We start from the raw sequence: 21,617 nt of genomic DNA, 5'->3' as shown, positions 1-21,617 counted from the left end.
GAAGCGAAACTTGACAATTCCTGCGAGAGCGCTGGATAGTGGCATTTCCAGACTCCGCAATCTCCATGGAAAGGAGGATTCTTCGAGGCCTAGTCGGGGTTGTGAAACATACCCTTGAAGTATCTTTCAGGCGCAAAATCTTCAACGAGGAGCAGGTCCATATGATAATCAAGGAGGCAGAAGCAGTAGTAAACAACAGGCCTCTTATGTATACTGGTGATGGTCAGGAAGACGAAGTCCTTACGCCCTCTCACCTGATTTGAGGATCCATGATCCGACTGACATCTCCCGTTGTGCAACCTGAAATATGTACTGCAAATTGACGACGAAGTAGATGCGTCATCAGTATTTCCATCTCACTGACACCCTTCAACTGTTTCAACATCGGTGGCAGACAGAGTATTTGAGTTCATTGCAGGAGAGGCACAACTTCGGTGTGGGACCTAAATTTTCACTGAGTGTTGGAGACATTGTGTTGGTGAAACTCGACAATAGAAAACGGAGTCACTGGCCATTGGGTAGAATTGTTGCCATCTATCCAGATGACGATGGAGTCGTGCACTCCGTTAATGTACTCTATGAAGGGGAAAAATCTTTGCGACCACATGATGTGTTTGTTGAACACATCATTCCCCTAGAAATGAGTGCGTGCGAGGATAATGAGGGTGAAGAGAATGATGATAATGAACACATCGATAAAGTGAATGAGGAGGAGGACACCTCACACAGTGTGGGAGTTGATGAAGGAGAAAGTGTAGGTTCTTGCTAGAATAGTGAGCTCGCACAGAGAGAGTTAAGTGTATGTGCAGAACAACTGAACACTGATATGAGTGAGCGAGCAAGCCTGAAAAGAAAGGCAGCAATAGCCCAAAGACTTAGAATGCAGGAATGTGTTAGGAATGATGAAAGAAAGGCGGGGTTCCGTTCTTGCGCGCGTCGTAACCGAAAATCGTCGTAAGCAAAAGCAAAAATCAAAGACTTTTAATGCAGGGGTGCATTGAAAACGATGTAAATGATTATTATAGTATATTATGATTAAAACACAAGATAAGACTTGTGGAAGGTTGTAGGGAGATGAATATAGAGAGGTTTTAAAGTGATAGGAAAATGAGTGTTAATAAAACACAAGATAAGACTTGTGGAGGTTGTAGGGAGGTTAGAGAGGTTTTAAAGTGATAGGAAATGAGTGTTATCGGTGTTGTTGCTTCGTGCTGCTGAAACGTGGTGCACGAGCGTGTTGGAATTGTATGAAATGTGTAAATCCCTTTGTACGACACGAATTAGGTGTCGTGTCTTGTGAGAGTGATTACTCTCATGGTTTGATTGTCGTTTCGATTGTGGTAAGTCTGTCGCGAGCTGCCTTTCAATTGTAGTGCTGCAATCGAGTGCAGGCCGTGACGAACCTCCGATCTTCAAGCCTCACCTGCATAACCTTCCAATTGCTGTACCGTTCAGCCAGAAATTCTGGTGTGGAGTATGTCACGAAAAAATTCAGGATAAGTGAGGGGGAGTGGTAAGCAGTTGGCCGAGTTCATGGTTCACTTTCTTTCCGTAAATGTTTGATTATTATTTGTATCTGGCGAATTGCCTGTGTCAGGGATGTCAGAGAGGTTCTTTTTTAAGTAATTCAAGTAAATTCTTTAGTAAAATAACCCATGTGTACATTTTGAAAGGGAACCGAGGTGACGACCAGGCATGCAGAGGGGCAATATGCGTCTTTCTCGAGGGTACAGCATTGAGGTAAGCTAAGCACTCTCCATGTCGTCACCTCCCCAGCCAAGTTTTCCATTTTGTAACAAGAGCTGGTTCATTTGGTATGCTAGTTTGATCCTTCCACATTTTTGACATTCGAGGTTTAATCCAGTTAATATTTGGTTAAAGTGTAGCCCGATTGTTCGGAAATAAGTTTTGTGCAAAATTGTAGCTTTGAGAAGCATGTTTTTTTTTGAGTTTTAAGGGTTTTGTATAGCCTCCAGCATTGTCTAGTACCCAACCGCATGGTCCTTAAGCGTGTGTGTCAAGTTTCATGTCTGTTAAATTTAAAGTCTATTTTTTTTTAAATAAAATTGTAAAACCCTGCCTGATCTTGATTGATCTTCGCTTCGATGTTTGCTGGTAGTACCCTTCCGGCCTGACCATCCCAGCCCCATATCATCAGGGACTTAGAACCCTCCAGTCATGGGAAAAATTCGCGACACCAGCCACAATTTCCACAGCTCCTTGCGACTCGCAATCTCTTGCTGTATGACCCAACTTCCTACACTTGTAACATCTGACTGGCTCCACCTCTCTACACTCCCTCACACGATGTCCAATTTTACCGCAAGCAAAACAGGCTCCTAATGCCCACCTACACTTTTCCTTCATATGTCCTTCTCTTCCACACCTATGACATTTTATTTTCTGTACCTTCCTTCTCATACCACTGGATACATTCATTATACTGTTCTTATCATTTCTATCACAACTCATATTTTGGCCATAGCTCAGACTTTTACTTTTGTTCCACCTAATTCTACTACTGCTTCCATTACACTGCCTGAATTCCCACCACATCTACTCATTCCATTATTCAACCCTCTTACAAAACCATTGTGTTCAAAGAATAGCCTACCACTGCATTTGTGGGTGACCCACGTTCTGTTTTACCCTGAAATCCATGCATTCACTCCTCTTGTTTTCCACATCTTCGAATTGAAAATCTTCCACTAACTCCAGCACCTCATTCCACTTTAATCGCTCATTCTTCAATCTCATTTTTTCCTTCCGCTTAGCATTCACAAAATCTTCTATACTTCAGGAACGGTAGCCAAAAACTTCATCAGCATCTTATTATCATTTATGTCTTCATTCCCATACTTTTTCCTGGCTAATGTTTCAAGCCGATGAACATACATTGACACTCGTTCTTTCCCATCTGTACATCCTCAAACTCATTCCTCTTCTCATACCTTATTCCTTCTTCCACTCTTCTCACCTAATGAGTCATCCTCTTTTTCACAACCTAATACCTCTGTCTCCCTACTCTCATAATCGTCTGGTAAAAGTCCAACTTACCTTCTAGGAATTCACCCAAACCTTGCAACCAATGCTGTTTAATATCTCCGTTTCCCAAGCGGTATCTTTCATAATCCTTAAAAAAGCCATTGATGTCCCTCTTGCTTTAAATGTAGTATTTCTTGATCTTAGGTACTTCCCTTAGCACTATGCTTGTGTACCTCTTTCACCATCATCACTTGAACTTTCTATTTCTCCATCAGTTTCTTCACTCACTTCTGATTCACAGGCTACAGTGAGTCTGTAAGGATGGGATTGAGTGACATACTGGCTGGGTGTTGTCTAATTTACTGGTGGTTCCTTACTGCCTGATGTACAGAATCTTCGAAGTTGTAATTGGTTGGTGCAAGCCGCAAAGTAGTTTCTACACACAGACAGGGCAAAACAGAGATTATGTTTTGGACATCTGTGCTTGTGGACAGAAAAACAGATGGCGATTGTGAGAGAGATAATAAACGTACAATGATAAAACATATATCAATGGAAAGGCCAGGAAATTCCACATGTGGACATTTGCATGAGATTCGAGACAGATTAATGAATACAGTGCAGTAGCATAATATATATGAAATGGCGAGACGTTTGGCATCTTCACAAACAGAAACATACATACAGTTTGGCACAGAGGGTTCGGTGGAACATTATGAGTACATGATCGAAATGCTTGCATGGCAATTGCAAGTAGTGGTGATTGTACATGAATTGAGACAACAATGGTTAGAGGGAAATAGACAGGAATATTGTATGGTAGAAGTTGCATTCCTTCGAGCGCTCCTCTCCAGCTGACGCATGGAAGGGAAAGAGAGAAAGCGGGATGCTTTGTCTTGTTTTTGTCCGATGGATGACCCACACGCATGCGCCCGTAAGACCACCAATGCAGTCTCTTACAAGTCCTTACTCTTATTTAACATGTATATTATCTCTGTCTTTTTCTCGGTCTTTAGCGCTTTACTCTCTTCATATCCTTCCCTTTCCTATCTTTTGCATCCTAACCCTCATCCCTTTCTACATCTTTTTCTTATCCTTTACACCAGCATCCCTTCCTACAGTCGGTTTCCTATCTTCATCCTCCTCCAAGTCCTGGGTCAATTCTATATGTTCTATTCCTGCCACCCCGTGCATTGCCTCTCTTATTAATTCCAGATCCTAATCTCACATTTAACATCCTTTCTATCTGCTCCTCCATCTTCCTCTCTGCCTTCACCTGTTCACTAACTGTTTCCTTTATTTCATTCATCATTTTCTTCAAGTTTTTGTTCTCCTGCCTTAACTGCTCATATTCTGCTTCAGACTTCCTCAAGGACTCTCTTAGCTGCTCTACCTCTCTGTAATCCCTCCATTTTCATTATCTTATCTTACCTTATGACAAATTCCAAAACTTTCCTATTTGTCTACACTACTGTCACTACGACCTTCACCATATATTTTCCCAAAACTACTATCCTCCCCCTCAAAACTGCTGAACCCACTACTCACTCCTCTCAATACAATGGGGCCAGTTTGTCGTGCTCTCTCTTTCCTGGGAATCAGTGCTGATTACATCAAGAGAGCAGCAGCAGTAAAGTTAAGCAATTTTTGGGAAGTAAATCTTACAATAGTTACTTAACCTTTTTATTTTTATTTACAAATTGTGTTATAAATAAGAAGCGCCTACGTAATCCGTATGTAGTACAATACTTTTTTGGATCGAATCCTACCTACCCAAAATCCACAGTAAATCCAAAGCTTCACTTGAGTCAATAAAATCACTCTACTATTTTCCTCAATTTGAGCTTTAGCACAACAAGAACTTTTCTATATACAGTATGTAATAACCAGCTTGTCATAAACTGATATACATGCAAGTGAAAGGTCTGGTCTTTTCCTTTACTGGTTATCTCAAGGAACGTCAAACACTTACCCAATCGTAATTTTAAGTTTTTTCCTCACTTCTGTATGCCCATAGGCATCCATTCCCCGGGCTTCAGTCAACTTATTTAACAAGGGGTGGACTTTCTCACGTCCCTGTGGAGAAAAGTCTATTATATTAAATAAGGTTGTTGAACAATGGCTAACTAGAGTGCAGAAAAAATACCAAATTAAATTTAACATTTTTTTTTAAATCATCATATTATATTTAAACATTTACTATCTTTCACACTACTACAGGTTCTTTCGGAATGCCAGGGATGGGGTAATGCCCCTAGCCTTGTGAACTCTCGCCTGGACTGAACACCCATCTTCCTCCCCAGACAAAGCTAGAAAGAAAGGGATTGTGTTCTTGGACATCTCTTTCTTGGCAGAGGCAATACTAACGAAGAGGCATCGACTCTCTGACCTGAGATGTCGAGTTCTTTTAAGATACTACCGCAGCCCTAACCAGACACAGTAGCAACTCACCCTGATCACTACCAACAAAATCCTTTATGGGAGGGATCGATATGGACTCAAATCTTGTGTCTGGGACTAACAGATTCTGAGTCTTAGCTATGAATTCCGGGAAGCAACAGAGCCCCATTCCCTCGAGTGCTTAACATCCAAGGAAAGGCCATGAATATCACCTATTCTCTTTGCTGAAGCCAGGGCCAGCAAGAAAACAGTCTTCAAAGTCACACGAATACGTCAGTGGTTCATAAGGAGTACGAGTTAGGCTCTTCAAGATGAGCCGTGTCCCACTTGGGGAAGCCCGAGTTCCCTGGGTGGGCAAGACTGCTTGACTACCACCATCGGCAGCAAGCGAGGAGGAATGCCACCCTTAGCATCCTCCTCCCTGCTTTGCCTTGCCCCTTCCTAGACTGGGAGGGGGGCTGAAAGGGACACAACTGAGCACCTTTCACTACCAGGGCAGAAGAAGACTGGGACTTTCTCTGACCCAAAGAGGAAGTGCCAGCCTGACCCAAGGGTCGGGCTGCAGTGCCAAGTGAAGACCTGGAGGTCTTCAACTCTGCCTGGTGGACCAGCTATTCACTGTTGTCGATTCGAAGCCTATCCACTGTGGACTCCACCTCACCTCTGGCAAAGAGGGAGGAGGATCCCAGTGCTGGGCCATTCCTGAAAAGAAGAACCAATTACAAAGCCTGTCCTTCCCTGGACAGCACCTAAACCCCTGTAGTTCCTCTCCAATATAATACCCTGAAGTGACTGAGGGGTTTGGATTCTGCAAAGCTGCTCAAGAACAATAACAATATATTCCAAGCAAGAAAAGCATAAAGGTTTGAAAACAAACGGCGAGTCAGGCAGAGAGCGCAGAGACATCTTCACAAAATGGCAACCAGAAGCAAAGTGGAGTGCAGACTGACAGATGGATTGGGCTTCCCCTACCCGTCGGTAGTTAACAACCTTGTCTGAAAGTTAAAACAGCCGTTCTAGCTCGCATTGCAAGCAAAATCCTATGTAAAGAATGAAGGTTTGTATTTGTGTATAAACAAAAGCAAATTACTTTACACAAAGTGACCCCTCTTTAAAAATTACCTTCAAAAGACAATTGTCAAGGAAATGGTGATACAGTAAATGGATGTAAATGACATTCAAGAAAGTTTATCATATATCTTCCATTCAGAATCAGATGTCTTGCTTATTCTATTGATGGACAGCAGTCAGAAGGAAAGTACTACACTGATTGATCACAAAATTTTAAAAAGATCACAAAGAAAAAATACATCTCAAAATCAAGACATCACCCACTGATACCTGGATACCTTCTTAAGGTGTATACATATTACAGTAAAACATTCATAACGTTTGTCAGCAACATATCAAATTCATATCACAAACATGCTGGAAATAAGTCAACAACTGTAGATGGAGAACAATCTGGGGCAAATGCTAGATAATTATACAAAGCACTAGTTAGAACTACAAATAAGATGTTGACTTGTATTCAACTTGTTTGTGGTGTGTGCGATAAGTTGCTGATGTTATAACATGTATTACTGCAGTGTGGATACACCCTTATGAAGTGCTACAGGGGTGATTTTTTAGCCTTACCTGTCCCTTTTTGCAGGTTTTGTAATGCAGTAGTATCCATCCAATTCAATTTATGATGAACTTCCTCATCAATGACTTTATCTCAGTTTTATACGATACTCTCACTGGTGAGACACTTGACCCTTTTATTTAAATGCAATTCCTGTGCATGCAAAAGCTATCACAATTATTCACCATTCCCTGGTTTCACAAAATAGATCAGAAGGCCTGTGGCAAAACAAAGTTTGTACCCTTGTCATCACTGTAATAATTTTGTTTTCCCCTGTACAAGGTTTGATGTCTCAATACAGTACTTCTTTCCACCCACTTCTACTGCATGCACTTTTCTGGATTCCAATCTGGTTCAAAATTTTTCCTAATCTTTATTGCAGCACCTTCTCCCATACTTTAATACTGTGCTCCTGAAACTTTACTTTTCCCACTGTGGTACATACATTCTGCTTTGTTCCTCTCCTTTTTGATACTTTATTGAGTTGTAATCCACTCACCAATGATTCGTTCATAAAGTTTAGATGGAGAAGGAAGACCATTAAAAACAGTGACCCCTACTAGGAATTAAACTGAGAAGAGTTATTTTTCTGTTTTAGAGTTTTATTAATCCTTTCCCACATTTTAAGCCATTTCTTCTTACTTTTCCTATTACAAGATTTGGATTCATATTATACATCTTTATCTTTTCTTCAGCTGCCCCATACATCTTCATTCCACCTTGTCTCTCTAGATGCCACACCTCACATTTCTGACTTTAACATGCACTCTTCAAGTGGTTTCCATATTTTGATTTTTTTTAATTCTATCTACTGACATATTTACTTTAAAGTTCCTCTTGACTTCCTCTTTCATTTTCCACATACTATAATGTGTGAATTCGATCTAAACTTCTTGAACACTGTGTTTGCAATAAGAAAATTCAGTTTCATAGTTGTAAGTCAATGTTGCACAAGTAGTAACATCCTCCCACCCCACTGACAGACTATAAACTCCTCTTCACTCTGTATGAGCAAAATATGAAGTGAGCAGTAGAGTTCCCAAATGTACTGGAGTAAAGTTGTTAAGTCTCCCTTTCTTCTGCTTGGTCTCCACCAAGCCATCTCTATTCCAGTATTCACCCTTCATTTTCAACAAATTCCATAAGATAGCCCTTTGAATCTTGGTATTTGATTCAATGTTGCAGTTAAATAATTTTGTAACAACACTTGTCCCGTTCATTAGCACTAACAACTTCCCCTACAAGGATTACCATTTAGTGTGCCTTGCATGGCACACTTTACCTGGTACTATGTTCCTTTGACACACAGCTGCATTATTCTCTACCTTTTATTCTTCTTCTGCTCCCTTCAGTCCTATGAGTCTAAAAACATGACTCCGTGGTCTCAATATAATAATTTACAGTAATAAAAACTACTAACGGTTCATCTGTAATTCAAAACTAGACATGAGAAAGAATCTTTGTGGAATGATAGCTCATGACTATGAAATATAAAATGGAAAACTGATGTTTCCTACCTTGTGCGATCAGCATTTCCCATATATACATGTATAAAGTTATATTCAGATTTACTAAACAACCACTGTACTGCCAAGAAAATTAAATGTCTACGCAGGGAAGGCTCTTTGACAGTGCAGACTATGCTATTACAATATTACTGTAATTATCAGGTAGTTTAAACAGATTACAGACTCACATTTCAAGACTTCCAGAGAGATGGCCTATGGATATGTTCTTAATCAAGTCAGAATGGAAGCAAGAGAAAGAGTACATGTCTAGTAGAGAAGAGCCAATGGCAAGCCCAAAAAACAAAATGCATGGAACTCTTCTTAAATGAGATGCAAATTGGAATAAGGAAAAGTCTTGTGGGGAGACACCAAGGGGAACAGATGAAAAGTAAAGATTAACATAGTATGTACACTGCAGGCAGTACTCCCACATAGACAGCCAGGGGCACTGAAGAGACTGGAAAAACATTTAGTTCTGTCTAGAGTGTGGAAAACTGTAAGCCGTATCCTTACAGGATACTGTTATATCAGAAGATAATGTATCCAACCTCTACTAACTTCTTGTGACCATGCATTTACTTCAGGACCACTGTGGATTTAATTTTCCATTCTCAACTATAGTAGTTTTTTACTTATAGTGATAGGACACAGATCCCTGAAGCTATTACATGGCCTAAGTACCAATGAGGAAATGTTAATAATTCCACTTGAATTGCAAAAACTATGTTGTAAATTCATTGTTTACATTATAATGTAAACAATAAGATCATCATACAATTGTAAAATACAAAAAGAATAACACCAAGCAATTATAAGAGTTATATCACATACAAAAATATTTTTATGAGCTAAGTCAGTATGTAGTACAATTATTTTAATATATGTTTGCTTTTTGTGAAAACTTCTTGAACCTTGTTAACAACAACAATAAAACAACTTAGGATTACAAACTGTATGAAAGAGCAAAGATCAATGCTGCCCTGCAGTGTATTACAGAGCATAACCTGGCACAAAATATTGAAAACTCACTGAACATTAAATCAAATACATGATCTAGATACAAATGTCTAACAACATTCCTTTTATAACAAACAAAGTAAAAGTACCAGACATTAAAGACCTGTGACTATATACCTTGACCAAATGAAAGACCATGAAAACACAGTATGAAAGTAGACACGGAGGGACATTTACACACTTAGAAAACTTCAAGGAAACTGAAGATGAGGACTTAGCAATATAGTATGCAACTATATTTGAAAGTCTATTATTCAACTCAAATACAAAATCTAGATTCTGAATATTTACTTTGTATTAACTCTGAAGGATGTCCATTCCTTCTCTTTCATTCAATCTTAAAACTGCTCATCCAACTGTTAAAATTATTTCTATTAAGCATCTTAATACTACATTCTGATTAGTTTAGTATGAAGCAGTGCCCTCACTGAAATTCTAAGCAGGATGACAAGCAAATTTACACAAATAGGCAGAAAGTTAAAACCTACATGAGAAATCATTAGATAAAAAGCCAATGTATCTAAAGATAACAGACAGAGATATTAATGTTGCAAGTCTTAAGAATTACAAAGACACAGTAAATGACTTCTTTAAATGATCTTTTTGATAGTAAACTATTGAATAGAGAATTCTGCAGTCTTTTATAAACTACTGTACAATAAAAATAAAATTTAAATTTTTTGGGATGAACCTTACCTACTGTTAAAGTTAGCTTATATCTCCGCGCCGATAGGTGAGTCGGCATTCAAACAAAAATTGAATGGCTGCCTGGATGACTGTCTAGTACACCTGTTCACCATGCAGCCATTTGATCTTTAGTTTGAATGCTGACTCACCTATCGGTGCAGAGATATAAGTTACCTTTAACAGTAGGTAAGTATCCAAATGATAAATTTTTTTATGAAAAAATTTATATTTAACAAAAATATTGCACGTCGGAAACGTTCCTAGTATGGAAAGTAGCAATCTTCGTAAGTGACCTTTTCAAACAGTCTTTTATATCACTGAAAAAAAATATATATTCACTTTGCCTGTTGTCAGCCTTAATAACAATCAACAATTTACCAAAGCAAAAATGGGCCACAATGCATATGACATACAGTAACCATATTATGAAAATAGGAACACCTTTCATTAAAATCTTTGCACCCTACATATTCCTTGAAATACCACATGTAAAATACATGCATCAAACTCACAACAAAACATAAATAAAAATAATGAAGATACAAATATTAACAATGCTTCATGTGGATAACAATACACAACTCAAAGAGAGAGCAATATCTCCCAAATGTCACAGCACCAAAAGACTTATGCCTTAGGAGTATACAGTACACAATAATAATAGTGAAGTATTACAATGTCAGTTTCAATTAATGCATTATAATCCAGGTAATCCCTATGAAGAGGTATTAAAAAAAAGTGAATATCACAGCACTGGAAGTAAGACAGCTACCTGGCTATCCACCAGCAGCATAAGCCAATACAACACTGATGATAACAGCCAAAGTTGACAAAAAACATTTATATGCATTTAAATCAAATTCTCTTTCATTTCATTACCTGCACCAGTACCAAATAAAATGTTTCTAACAGCTATGAAAAATTCTTGACCCACAGAAATGGTGATGTCTACCACCTGCATAGCAAGTCTTGAGTAACACTCCAACATAAAGAGCTACAGATTCTGAAACAATAACGATCTTGGATAAGCTCCTCAACTTAATCAGTGACATCTGAGTAGTCCTACTTGGTTCTAGCTACAAAGCCTACACCCCATGGGGAGGGGTAGGGGAGATAAGTAGCTTTTTAAATGCCTTGCAATCAATACAAAAGGTTCTCTGTACCATTTCTCTAGCTCGCAGCTGATTCATGTCTGCCCTTCATATTTCATCCACTCCTTTTGGTCTCTTTCCTTCCAATTATCCAACTCATTCAGATTTTTATTCCTATTTCAGAAATCCTTTGGGCCAACCTACAAAGCTAAAAATGTGACTACATGGTCTGGAGCTGCTTCACGTTAATAAGATATAAACAATTCTCTTTTTAAAGTTTGGAAATACAAAACAGCATCTGCTAGCATTAAAAGCTTTTACATTTTGTAAGAGATTTATGATTACCCTTGGATTTAAGATCCTTGGCAATCATCAACTGTTTAGAAGAGAATAAATGCTCATAATGAAGTTCAATACACAAAGCTACAAGACTTGAAAGAATAACAGTAATGCAAACCCAAACTTCCCATCTCACCTGTATTGAAAAAGTTTCAGTAACATGGTACTCTTCACAAGTTTAATATACCAATTAGTTCAATTTTTGGAATTATGTGCTTACATTTACTAGTCTGTAAAGAAGGTAAGGACTATATTCAACGGTCAGATGTTTATTAATATGCTGATGTCTTTACAGAAGGCAGTTACTTTGTGTTCAACTGTCATATGTTTATTGATGAACTGCCTCATAATTTACTCCCATTTGATCGCTTGAAAATTCATAAACAAATTTGAACATAAGAAGTTACTTAGTGTTTCTAAATTTGATGTTGATAAAAAAATTAAGCATTTCTTTTTGTTTTTCAATCAGCTCTTCTATTGCCATGTGGTTGTTGTGGGAAAGGTGTAAGAGTCAAGTGCTTAGAATGACCAAATAAACATGGAATACAGGAATTTCACTATATAAAATATATTATTAGAACATATGGACATGAGAGGAGAGTTGAGAAACCTATGATAAAAGGGCAAGTCTTAGAACACAGAGCATTTTCCATACCTTGGAAACACAATGGACTGTGAAGCAGGAGTTGAGAGAGCAATAAAAGAGAGTAGCTGTAGCATGGATGAAACAGAGACTGCTAGGCTTTTGGTAAATTAAACTGTTTCACTACAAGAGATAGCAGACATACAATGGGATCATAAGGGTTGTACTACTTTAAGCAACAGAAATATTGATACAAACATGAAAAATGGAAATTCTGAAAAAATGTGACCATGAAATGTTAGGGTTCATAGCAAGAACACTATGGGAAAACTGTACTATGAATGAGAAATTGCTGGTATGTGATACCAAGAGGCTGGAAAAAAAAAAAAAGAGAGATCTCAAAAATTGAGATGGTCTGGACAGCTGATAAGGAGGGATGAGGAACAGATGGTCAGAAAAGAAGTACTAGATATAGATGCAGCAGGATGAAGACAGAAGCTCAGGTTGAAATAGCACAGGACACAGAAGAGTGGAGAGAACTTGATTCATATACAACCCATTTGTGGGAAAAGCTGTTGCAAAAATGTGTATTATTATGGATGATGACAGCTCTCTTGTTGTGGCTCAGCATTTTACACCTTGGTGCCATATAGATGACCAAATTATACACAAAAGCTTAGTTTTCACAGTGTGACTCTTCACTGTATAATATGATGTGTATAGTTTGACATGTAGTTGATTGAACATTGTGGAGTGTCTCAGCCTTTAAAGGCAATTTTCTATGAATAAAGTACCCATTGTATAATTCATGTATATTTACAACTGTCATTTGTTAATTATGTGGTACTTCTATATATTATCATAATAATATATATATATATATATGTGTGTGTGTGTGTGTGTATTTGACCTGCAAATGGATATTTGTCAGTGTAACAACCTAACCAGGGCCAGTAGTCTCTCTCTCTCTGCTAGATATCATTATTTCATTGTTACATTAATGAAACAAAAACATTTTAAACACAGAGAACTGGCCCCCATTCATAGTTATTGATCCCTTGTTAATATTTTCTCCCTAACTGTATTTTCCTAGCTATATTTAAAACAACAATAACAATAACAGAATGGTTTAGTTTACAGCTTCTTGCACTTTTGACCACAGCACGTAATGTCTTGCAAGGCCATCACTGGGACACCGTACTGTACAGTTACCTTTGACAAAGTCCATCCAGGTACAAGGTGGTCAACAGTCTCCAACTGTGTGTCCTAGAGCAGCACAGTATTCTTTCACTTGGGAGGTGGTGGTGCCATCAGCACATACACAAACACTCTTGCCAAAAACTTGGCCACTAGCAGAGCATAGGGAATACCAAAGAAGCAAGAGTTTCCATGGTACAGAACTGATAACTCTCCATATTATAAAAGTCAGTGACCACAGTTGAGAGAACAAGTCGCGTGACTGAGGCTGATTGAGAGTGCAAATATCCCTCCACCTACAACTGACTCACTTGAATACCTCTTTCTTCCCCCTTCTGCATCCTTGAGCCAGTCAGTGTACAGTGTACAATGCATAGGTAGATTGGCTGTTGCACTGAGAAAGGTGCAATAAGGGCATAGTGCAGGTAGGAAAAGTGTAAATGATCAAAGGGTTACTGTACATAAACCATCACAGGCTACAATTCTCTGTTAGAGTGATAAGTAACAAGTAAAAATGAGCAACAATTACTGCCACTCAAACAACCTGGAATGCAGGAATACTTATAAGTAAATAAATATACAATATATATATATATATATATATATATATATATATATATATATATATATATATATATATATATATATATATATATATATGCTCATTTTACTTTCTAATCTTTAACCCCTTCTGCAGTGTGATCATTCACACTTTCCTAATGCCCTATTGCACCTTTCTGTAAACTACACTGACTTGAAGGGGAAGAAAGAGGTATTCAAAATTCTGTATGGAGGGATATTTGCACTCAATCATTGCTTCTTTTAGTTATTGTTATTGTTGTTTTAAATATGGCTAGGAAAATACAGTTAGGGAGAAAATGTTAACAAGGGAACAATAGCTATGAATGGGGGCCAGTTCTCTGTGGTTAAAATGTTTTTGTTTCATTAATGTAACAATGAAATAATGATATCTAGCAGAGAGAGAGAGACTACTGGCCCTGGTTAGGTTGTTACACTGACAGATATCCATTTGCAGGTCAAGTAGACAGCAGTTCCCGGTTAATGGCAGGGGTTCCCAGCCAAGCCCTGCTAACCAAAAATCGGCGATAACAGCACTAATAACTCACTTGACAGCACCATTAACTGGATATCAGCACCGCTAAATGGAGATTGGCGCTGCTGCTAAGTGGAGATCAGCGCCGAAAATCCACTTAACGGCGTCGCTAGACAAGCGCCGTAAAACTGGACTGCCATTAACTGATGCCGCTGGTAAGAGGGGACTGCCTGTACTGTAATACAGTGTATTAAGAATAATGATAATTTTAATCAAATTGTCATTAAATACTGTATGCAATTATACTTCATGCATTATTGTCATATTATCGTATTGTAATTTATGAACATAGCCACCACATGCCATTTGCATTCTCCTAATGTTTACATTCTTAAAATCATCAGCTGATTGCATTTTCCTGACATCATCACAGCCATTACAGTAGTTGCTAAGCAAAACGCATTTTGGAGTTTTTTTTTTTACACCATCAGAGCTGGGTTTAAAAATGCAACTTCCTGTATTCATAAATTCAGTAAATTAAATGAAGTAAAGGTAAAATTTTGCCAGTATCAGAGTTGCTTTTGCCTCTTCCAAAATGTTTTGTGGCCTGCACATTATTCGTTTCTTCAGCCACAGCTACTACAGTAAATTTAGTGGCATACTTTCAAAACACTTTCCTCTCCATTGCATGAAGGATGAATAAAGATTTATTTTATTTTTATTTATGGAAATCACCATTGAAAATTTGAAAATTTTTAACAAGTCGACAACTGTAACACAACCCTTAATAAATGCGTTGATTACAGTAACTAACATCTGCAAATGGTTGTTTCTCAATTTGATTATTTATGTCAGTACTTTCCGTTGTTTATGCCAGTGTCTTGCATGCAGTAATAAGTGGCTGTTAATTATAAGAAATAGTAATGAATTCTTAAACAAGTCACATGGTTGGTAAGCCTGATTTAATGTATAAAGATTCACATTATAACCTAATAACTTTTTCTTCTAGCTAACTCAGATATAATATGCATTATCAATGGTATCTACCAAAACTGAGACAGGCATAGAAAGAATAGCATAGTGTAATCTAATGAAAATATATCTTGCACTGAACACGATTATGTGATGAAATCATGTTTTTGGACAAAATTTTAATGATCACACGAGACACAAGATCGGATGATAAACAAGAATATATGCAAATTACGGTTCTTTTGTATGCCTTGTATTTTTGAGTTTCACAGAATGTTTTCGTTGGAGATAAAACTGTGCTGAGCAAGCTTCAGTTCTATAATCTGGAAAAATCCAAAACCTGAGACATGTGGTGCTACCTTGTAGCCGCTCAAGAACTAAAGGTGGCTGATTCAAAAATGTCCCAGATCATGGGAGTTGCTGGACCATAGAGTGGGTTTAAGAGGTCAGACTGTATTTTCACTGAGGTAATTACATCCTAAAAATATGTCATAATTTCATCATCCTTTCACTGCACAAACAAATTGCATCAAAAAAGTTATATTAATATACCAAATTCTAAAGTAATTTGTATTTTTCCCAACATAAAAACCTACACTTTCATGTATGAGTACTCGCACTTCTGCTGTTATTGAATTGTCTTAAAAACAAAACACTGGCAGGTAAGCCTATGGTCGCCTCCGACATGAGCTGGCCGTACCCACACATGCTTGCAGCTGTGTCTGCTTTTGAAAGCTCACTGAGTTGTCTCCCATTGGTACTGCTTTGTCTGTGTCTGTACTCCACGCATTTTTAGCGTCACACCGTGGCCCCCAAATTTTTCCCTCTCTTTGGCATTAACATGTTGTGTAAAGCTTTCTGTTTTTACATCACTTTGGCCCCCAGTTTTTGCTTGAAATAGTAGTGTGTACCTGTGTGTAGAAGTGCAAATCAGTGTTTTCTCCCTTACTTTTGGGAGTGAGCCAGTATTCTGTATGAAGGATGAGTGCTTTTCTTTTCCTGCGAGGCACTCCTAGTGATTCTGCAAGAAAATCTGATGTTTTTCCACCCGTCTTTGTTCCCTCCCGAGGTACTGCGTGGTACCCATGTGTGTGTATTTCTTCACCCCTCTCCCATGCCTGTGCATGTTTTGGCATTGATGGAAGAGAACCTTAAGCCTGATTTGTGACATTGTTCAGGCAGAAATAAGCCCTGTAGCAAATTTATGTCTCCCGTAGCGGTAGACACCCCCAAAACTCGGTTTGCATTTCCTGCAGAGGGAGAGAGTGTTCGCAAGATGCCTTGCGCAAGGAATGCATGGGGTGGCCCTCGCCCCAGTGGGCGAATTATGAAAAGAGACACTGGAAGAAGGGCCATTCTATCTCCAGAGAACCCATTCTTAGTCTTTCCCCTTGCCCGCCATCAATCCATCCGTCACCACTTCCACCCCTCCCAGTGACTCCCATGAAGGACCTACAATGATATCCGTCAAGAAGGCAGAGAGCAGATGTATTCCAGAAATTCCTACAATGCCTGAGATGCGAAACCCAGGTCAATCTTCCAGTGGAACCAACAGACATTGGAAGGCTGATCTCCACTTACCAAAGCATGGGTTGCTCAAATATGGTCAATTCCTTACTCTTACTTTTGTTGAAGAGTGCATTTATAACATAAAAGCCCCTAAGGTTGCTGAACTATTATTGGCACTCCACTTACTTGTTTGCTCAAATATAAGCAATTCAATATTTGTTGATAAGTTTGTATGTATCATAAAAACTCCACCTACTTCCTCTTTATGAAATTGTTTTATATCATTCTACTATTTTCAATAACTGCACTCTATTTTTTCTTGAGTTCAGCATTTAAGAATAATTCAGACTAAACCTATGAAAATGCCTCTTCAGTATGCATTAAATGTTAGAAATCTGAAAAACTAATTGATAATGGCCATCTATTTGTCAAGGAAAAGTGATGAAAATGTTATCTAGAAACATGAACAATATTTTAAAGCATGTTGCCATGCACAAGTCAATAAAAAGGAAAATTTCATAATCAAATGTCTGGGAGAACATGATCATGTAGACACTACTGCTTGTGCTGGAGCTACCCAAGAGATAAAAGCAACAACAAGAAAAAGGATTTATTACTTAGGAAACAACTCATTGCAAACAACTCAGGAATACATGGTTCTACACTATGCATTTGCAGGTCAGCTGCCTGCCACTCAATATAGTACATAAAAAGGAATCTCTGCAATTCTCAAAATGTAGCTGCACAAGTTCCTCCAAATCTAGTACAGTATACTTATCATGGTGATAATGTACTACACAGAATTATTTAATTCTTAACTCGGAGAAATCTTCATGTAATACCTTGTTAATTTACCTTTGAATTACCTTTATTAGCATTGTATAAAAACCATATAATCGGATCTCTAAAAAAGTGAATAACAGGGGAGTTCCATGAGCCTGAAGTGCTCAAGCACCACACATACATGAGTACTACTGTTCAACACTACTGGTAATACGGTCATTGTTATGCTTGAACATACATGGCACTCATTATACATGTGCAGTAAACCCCCCGTATTCACGGGGGATGCGTTCCAGACCACCCCCCCGCAAATAGCTAAAATCCGCGAATACTTAGAAACCCCCTCTAAAAATGCTTATAACTGTCTACCATGAAATGGTCAAACACCAGAGTATGCCTAAAAATACCAGCCTACATCAAATATACATTAAACTATTACCTTATTACTATATTGATCTTTGAAATGATATTATTAATACAATTTCCAAGCCATCTTAAACATTTTATCGTTACAAATATACATAAGTACTGTAAGGCTTACAGCTGTAGGGGAGAATAATCCAGTCCCACCTATGTATTCAGCCACGCACATTTTCCTTCATACAGTTACAAGCCGTCCCGTTTTCTTTTAGAGGGGAACCATTGGATTTATACGTAATTCACAAACAAAAAATTTAAAAAAGTATGCACATTTAAAAAAATTTAATACTACGTACGTATTAAGATTACTACATACGTAAATCATACAGGTACTCACCAGTGATGAATGTTGATTAAAGATGATGATGAATTAGCTGTGCAGTCTGATGAATGACGATGAAGAGATGATTGCACAGCAAAGCAGAGGAGTTACAACTCATCTGAGGTGCCTCTTCACCTTCAGGAGGCGCTTTGGGAGGCACTTCTTCAGTTGATTTGGGAGGCACTACTTCAGGCGATTGGGGTGGCACTACATCAGGCAATTGGGGAGGCACTACTTCAGGCGACTGGGGAGGCACTTCTTCAGGCGATTCGAGAGGCACTACTTCATGTGATTTGGGAGGCTTTGGAGGGGCCTTCTTCGTCCGTTTGATGAACATGGTGATAGGCAGCTGCTGTCGCTGCTTTTTCATGGTGGTGAGGGCTTGATTATTGGGCTCCAATGCTAAATCAAGGATGTTTGAAAACTTTAAGGGGCATTCCATATGAGGATCCCATGTTGAAACATACTCCTGCGTATCCTTGATCATTCTCTTAACGTGGGACAGATGTTCCAAAGTGAGGCCGCCCTCCTCTTCCTCCTGCTCCTCCCCTGAACCTGGCGTATCTTCTTCCTCACTGGCAGACTTTGTCAGGTCTTCCAAATCCTGGTCCGTCAGGGGGTCAGGGTGGGCATCAGTGAGGGTGCCGATTTCATTCTCGGTGATGTCCTCGAAGCCTTCTCCACCTAGAATCCTCGCCAACTGGACAGCCTTATTAATGGCCGAATGTTGAATTTCTTCAGGAGACAAGCCCCTGTAATCATGAACACACTCCGGCCACAACTTGTTCCAGCACGCGTTCAGGGTCTCCTTCTTCGTGTCATTCCGTGATCGGTCGATGATGGTCAGAAATATGGCAATCGTGAATTTACGCCAGTAGTCTTTTAGCATAAATTCACTGTCATTGTCCATTGCATTCACAAGGTGCTGGAGGGAGTTCCCAGTATAGAGTGCCTTGAAGGCACAGATCACGGCCTGGTCTATAGGCTGGAGGAGAGAGGTGGTGTTGGGAGAGAGGAACTCAAGCTGGACTCCCTTGTAATAAAGATCGAGATGGTGGCCACCAGCATTATCCATAATCAGCAACACCTTGAACTCCATGCCCAAGTCGTTGAGGTATTGCCTAACTTGAGGGATGAAGCTCTAATGGAACCAGTACTCTGTAAGGACTTTGGTGATCCAGGCCTTAGGCTTATTCATCCAGAACACAAGAAGCAATGCCTTTTTCTTATCCTTGAGGGCCCTGGGGTTTGCAGCCTTGTAAATGAGGCCTGGTTTAAGCATGAAACCAGCCACATTCCCACACATGATGAGGGTAACCCTATCCTTCTGGGCCTTGAATCCTCAGGCTTTAGCTTTGTCCTTCATGAGGTATGTCCGGGAAGGCACCTTCTTCCAGAACAGGCCAGTCTCATCCATATTGAACACCTTTTCTAGATGGTAGCCCTTCTCCTTGATGATTTTCTTGAAGGTTTCCGGATATTTCGCAGCTGCTTCAATGACTGCAGAAGCTGGTTCCCCATGCAAAGTAACGGACTTTAGGTGGAAGCGCATTTGAAATCGATGGAACCACCCCTTGCTGGACTGGAAACCTTGAGGGGCTGATGACGGTCCTGCTTGGGGCTCTTCCCCCTCTTCTTCTTCTGCTTCTGTAGGCGCTGGTTCATTGAAGCCTAAGAATTCTAATTCCCTTTCTTCAACGCCTTCCTCTGCTTGTACTACATCGTCGCCTTCCATAGCAGTTAACTGCTGGTAGAATTGTTGCACTTTCTCGCGAATGATGTTGGAGTTGAGGGGCACGTTCTTCTTCCGGCAGTCCTTTATCCAGAATGCCAGAGCACATTCCATCTTCACGATTGTTTTATCCCTCACTGTCGCAACTGTCTTTGCACTACCGAAGTAGCTCATACTGACAGACTTTCGTATCTCTGCCTCTTTCTTCTTTATATATCTCACTGTGCTCTCAATAACATTAAAATGGCCGTCACCACGGCAAAACTTTTGCCCTCCTTTAACATGTCAAGAACTTTCACCTTCTCCTCAAGTTTCATAACAGTCTTCTTTCTTTTAGACTCTTTGCCAGAAGTCTTAGAAGGAGCATGGCATTTTTTAGGAGGCATTTTAGGGCCAAATACCACTGATGCACAAAGATTAAGAAACCAAACACAAAGACACGCAATTTCACACAGTAAGAAGATGCTGCGAACTATGCATGAACTGAGAAGGATGCCATGGATGCAATCTCCCAGAATTCCATGTTCATGAGTTGGTCGTGAATGTTCAGCCAATCAATGCCAAGTGAACAGCCAACAAGCACCAAGGACAATGAATGGCGCTTCTGGATTGGCTGCTTTGCAGATGACAGCCAACAGTGTGTCGAGTATCATTGGTCCTGGGTACACAGCGTCCAGCATCTCGAATTCTTTATATTTGCGGAGAGGTGGCTTGGGTGAAGCACTTTTAAGAACCACAAATATATGTTATTGAAATTTTGCTGTGTTTACATTAATATATTACAGTACTGTAATATTTGAAAATTAGTAAATCTTTTTTCATCATACAAAATTTATTTATAGTAGTCATGAATATATACTTAGTACATACATGAAAATGTTACGTACTGCTGATGTAAACATATGTACCGTGCTATTCCTGTTGTCTTACTTATTTTAGATATGCTCTACGTACTACCTGTAGTACTACGTATCATCCTAAAACACTTTTTGTATGTAATATTTAAAAATCATCCTACAACAAATCATTTAATAAAATGTACAGTACTGTATGCGCACAATATCAATGTTAGTAAATGTACATGCAATACAGCAGTACCACACGTATACTCTAGCGGCATATTATCGCCAAATGACCCAGTATAACTCGTTTCATTGCTATCTCTCGTTTGTGTGTTTTGCATCTACAGTACTATGGACTACGAATATTTTTTGAAATCGTGCATTAAGATGTCCTCTAAATGCTCTACTTCTTCTAAGGCCTCTGGCAAATAGCCTACAATGAATGATTGATGAGAAGAAAGTAAACATTATTGTTATGTTAAGAGAGGGCAAAAGTCACAGAGAATAGCAGCCCATTACGGCATGACATTAATTGCGGTCGCCTGCATT

General features: G+C 39.0%; 1 protein-coding gene across 1 annotated transcript; it reads left to right on the top strand.

Annotated features, from left to right (window-relative positions):
* Positions 1 to 334: 334 nt before the first annotated feature.
* LOC136831011 (uncharacterized) lies at positions 335 to 769 on the top strand. Its single transcript, XM_067090954.1, has one exon. It carries the CDS (start codon positions 335 to 337, stop codon positions 767 to 769), a length of 435 nt encoding a protein of 144 aa, XP_066947055.1.
* Positions 770 to 21,617: the final 20,848 nt, after the last annotated feature.

The sequence above is a fragment of the Macrobrachium rosenbergii genome, chromosome 48, assembly GCF_040412425.1.
Source record: "Macrobrachium rosenbergii isolate ZJJX-2024 chromosome 48, ASM4041242v1, whole genome shotgun sequence".
Lineage (NCBI taxonomy): Eukaryota > Metazoa > Arthropoda > Malacostraca > Decapoda > Palaemonidae > Macrobrachium > Macrobrachium rosenbergii.
Note: the sequence above shows the minus strand (reverse complement) of the source record. Positions and strands in the feature narration are given on the sequence as shown.